Source organism: Scomber scombrus, chromosome 18 (genome assembly GCF_963691925.1).
Source record: "Scomber scombrus chromosome 18, fScoSco1.1, whole genome shotgun sequence".
Taxonomy (NCBI): domain Eukaryota; kingdom Metazoa; phylum Chordata; class Actinopteri; order Scombriformes; family Scombridae; genus Scomber; species Scomber scombrus.
Window position 1 is genome coordinate 13,947,585 of NC_084987.1, and position 4,236 is coordinate 13,951,820.

General features: G+C 38.1%; 1 protein-coding gene across 1 annotated transcript; it reads right to left on the bottom strand.

Annotated features, from left to right (window-relative positions):
* On the bottom strand, nucleotides 1-3,390 carry LOC133999577 (cytochrome P450 2K1-like). Its single transcript, XM_062438806.1, has 9 exons — nucleotides 3,181-3,390; nucleotides 2,856-3,018; nucleotides 2,444-2,593; nucleotides 1,914-2,074; nucleotides 1,489-1,668; nucleotides 1,244-1,385; nucleotides 911-1,095; nucleotides 380-521; nucleotides 1-283 (listed from the first exon to the last, which is right to left on the bottom strand). The coding sequence occupies exons 1-9, from the start codon at nucleotides 3,388-3,390 to the stop codon at nucleotides 96-98; spliced, it is 1,521 nt and encodes a 506-aa protein (XP_062294790.1). The 3' UTR covers nucleotides 1-95.
* Nucleotides 3,391-4,236: the final 846 nt, after the last annotated feature.

A 4,236-nucleotide genomic window follows, 5' to 3' on the forward strand; every position in this document is an offset into this window, starting at 1 on the left:
CATGGTGGTGAACATACAAGTGATGACATTTCTGCCTGTGTGACAGTGAGTAGAAGAATATTAAAGCCATTGCCACAGGCAGTGATAAAGCTGCCTCATTGTCGACTGACGGCACACAGCTCATGAGGTGAAGGACTGAGGACAAAGCCCACAGCAGGAGTCAGATCCAGATCATCTTCTGTCACTCCAGGTGGAGGAGTGAAACGAAAGCGCTGGAGGAGGGTGGTGAATAAGAGGAAGAGCTCCATCTTGGCTAGACTCTCTCCAAGACACACTCTGCGACCTAGAGGAACGAGAAGTGGGTCAAACTGGATCCATCCTGTACAACCATAAAAGATTCTTGAATTCTGTAAGAATAAAAACTGCATAATTGTTTTACCTGCAGAAAAGGCCATGAAGGCATCTCTCCTGATAAATGTACCCTCATTATCCAGGAAGTGGGAAGGGTTGAAAGTGTGTGGGCTCTCCCATTCACTCTCATCGTACAGTACAGAAGTAAGCAGAGGAAACACAATAGTCCCCTGTATGCAAAAGAGAAAAACAAGTCTATCTCACACAGGCTCTAACCTCCACTGGACTCTAAGGGGTAATACATTCCAATAATGTGCATGAAATCCCCCACTGAAATGTGCATGTACTTAGCTGGTCAGTCAGGATTCACCTATTGATTACGTTTGTCTCACACACTATATGAGCAGCGTCTCTATATGAGCAATGTGCATGTGATTGGAGGAGAGTTTTACCCATATGGTCCAGTGGTATAAACCTGTGCTTGCATAGCTAGGGTTACAATATCATAGCCTTCTGTCTTTCATATATCTTCTCAGAACCAAAGCACTGTTTAAGGAGTGGTCAGAGGTGGATGAATATATCCACAAATTATTGTTAGAAAGTGCCGAGAGCAACTGACCTTTTTGATAAAGAAGCCTTGGAAGGTGACATCTCGACTGGTTTTGTGAGGAAGTGACATGGGGACAATGCTGGCGAGTCTCTGTGTCTCATGAATGACAGCATCCGTGTAGGGCAGGTTTTTACGGTCATCTACTCGGACCTGACGGCTTCCAACAACCCTGCTCAACTCGTCCTGGACCTGGTCTGGAGACACAAACTAAGAATGTTAATTTTCCTTTTCACTCCAAAAACATGCATGTATTTCATCAGAAGCATACATATTCCTTTGTCCTTCACAGATGAAAACATAAATACACACCTATGAGGAAAGATTCACAGGTTTCGTCCTTACCTTGGATTTGTGGATATTTGGCCATAAGAAGCAAACCCCATCTAAGTGTAGTTGCTGAGGTGTCAGTACCAGCAGCAAACAGGTTGGTCACTGTAAATATCAAGTTGTTCTCATGGAAATGAGTGTCTATAATGCGTGATTCCTAAGAGAAGAAACACCCATACTGTGTATTATTATAAAACAGACCTGTGAAACATTTCTGTAATCTTTTGTTGGCTGAAAAACACCAAAGTTGTTGACCTTACCTCCTCTTTCTGTTTCCGAATCAGAAAACAGTCCACAAGCCCCTTGCACATGTGATGGTTCAGTGTCTCTTTCAGATGCTTGATCAAATCTTTGACATCACTGATAGTCCTCTCAGCATTTTTTAATATCAGCTGCCGGTTTTTTATCCAACTGAGCAGCCGGGGAAACATGTTGTAAAGCTGTGACATTATAGCAGAAACAGTACAGATGAGTTAAAAGATAAAAGCATACACTAAAATGAAAACCCAAAGAGATACATTTCATGTATGCAAAATTTCACATTAAACAGCAAGATTTATTTTATGTGCCACATGAGTCTACAAGCATATATTTCATGAAGGATTACATGCAATGCTATCATTACAGACTCATGTATATTTAGCATTTGGATGATATCAAGTCAAAAATTAAACATTGAGCTTACCTGGACTGTTGCAGAACCAGTAATGCGAATGCTCTCGTTGGCTCGTCTTACGAGGTTTTTGAATCGAGGGTCACTGTATTCAAATCTGCTTCCGTACACGATAGAGGAGATAATATTGGATGTTGCATAATTCACTGGACATTTTGTATCAAATGGTTTCCCTGTAAACAGACAGCAAGAAAAACTGAAATTATTAAAAATGAAAATGTTACATTATAGCAAATGATTTGGTTTCTGATTGACTGACTTGACAACTCAAACATAGTCAATAAATATGGTAATACACCATGACAGTATTTTAAACTGCAGTCTTTTACTTTTGAAAAATCACCATATCTTTCTTTGTGTAAGTGACCATTACATGAGTACAATAATGCACTCAGAGGTGTCCTGTTATTGAAAATAAAAGACCCAGTAGATGAAATACCACTCATAATGAATTGTTCTTTACCTCCAAAACATATTGTATGATTTCTATGTATTAGCACACCATGTCATGTTAGGTTATAATCATTATATTAACTGCTTACCTTTATGCTCATCAAACATTTTAATCAGATGGCAGCATTCCTCTAAGATTTTATCCTCAGCAACTCTTTTGCCCATCCCAAAGTCTCTGAGGGTGGAGAGGGCAAAACGTCTCATCTCTTTCCAGGATTCTCCATTTGCAAACAGAATTCCTGTTAATCATGACGTACAAATCAGAAGTTATCTGTACTGATTCTATGTTTAACACTAATCAGAAAAGATTCCTATTAAGCATGACATGCTTGTTAAAAAAAATTGTCATGTATATCTGTGTGTTATTAGATATAATACTGAATCAGAAAAGATGACAAATACAATGTGACATATGGTTTTGCTTATTCTTAAAGTGTCTAGTATTTGTTTTTGTATTTATCTGTAAACACATATTAAACGTTTTGTGCAGGAAGGTCATACCGTGACCTCGAGTGATGTCATAGAAAATGGGGGAAATGTCTCGGTCTCCAAACTCTTCTGCATAGCTGACCAGAGCCTCTTTGACTGTCTTGTATCCAGCTAACACAACCACTTTGTTGGTTCCAAAGTAAACCTTAAATACAGATCCATATTTCTTTGAAAGCTGGAAGAAGATGAAACACATTGAGATATGTCTTAGATAATGTAAAAAAAATAAATTTAAAAAAAAGGTATTGTTGCAAAAATGCATAAATGGAGGGAAATTCAAATAGACTGCAAACTGTTACAAAATGGGTCATGTTCACAATAGTAGTGCTACACTTACCTCACACAGGGTTTTGTGGGGTCTGTTGAGATCCAGCTGCAATAGGTTGCCAAGCAGGGGCAGAGGCCTCGGCCCTGGAGGCTCCTTCCACATTTCCTGGGAGATGAAATTACTGGAGAAAAGACAGAGGACGAGCAGGACAGCAACAGCCCCCAACAGAGTGGTAGGACTGGATAAGAGGAAGAAAACAAAATCTTTCAACTGAGACATTTTCTATTCTGTGGATGGTTGTTCACTCACTGAGTCTAAGACAGTGGTGTTTGTCTATTGACATCACCAATTAATGTGCCTGCAGCTATAGGGTTAATAATTATCTCCACGCCCCTTTTGGGCTCTGTTCATTCACAGGTGTGAGAAAATTTTAAAAGGAGAGAAAACTTGACAGTTTAATACCAATGACTTCTTTGCTAAAGAATTCATCCTGTTTTGGCAGATAGACCTAACTTCCACAACAAATAAGCTCAGAGAATAACAGCCATATCATCACTGATTCAGGTACAATTAGATTCAAGTGGATGTGACCTGTAATGTAGGTTAGAAAGCCCTGATAGATGGTTGAACTGCAGACTTACCTAAACTTTGAGGCCCCTACAAATTCAGACTAGTGGTTCCCAACCTTTTAAGGTCTCCCTCCAATCCCTTATCACATGTTGTACATGTTTATGAGCTTTAAGGAGTTCAGCCTTCTCAGATATTTTTAGGCATGAAAAGGTGAAACAATCCAGTATTTAACAGGGGGAAAATGTAAAATAAATAAATGAATAATAATAATAATAATAATAATAATAATAATAATAATAATAATAATAATAATAATAATAATAATAAAAACAAGTCTAATTATGTTTAATAGAATGCCTCAGATGTCATTTTCACAATAGACTTAATCTGATTACTAATTCGTTTCAGATTTTATTATTGATCTTTAACGCGGATGAAAAGATGGAGACTGAGAATATAGGCCTACAGTATTTCTCATTAATATATGTGGGATTTGTTTTGGGAAACATCAAATGTTGTTTGAAACACTCAAACAGAACAAGAATTCAAAGAGTT

Coding starts and splice junctions, on each gene's coding strand:
- LOC133999577 (XM_062438806.1), bottom strand. CDS start 3,390: ATGTCTCAGTTGAAAGATTTTGTTTTCTTCCTCTTATCCAGTCCTACC. Junction 2,594..2,855: donor TGACATCACTCGAGGTCACG/GTATGACCTTCC, acceptor CATGATTAACAG/GAATTCTGTTTGCAAATGGA. Junction 284..379: donor CTTCATGGCCTTTTCTGCAG/GTAAAACAATTA, acceptor TCGTTCCTCTAG/GTCGCAGAGTGTGTCTTGGA.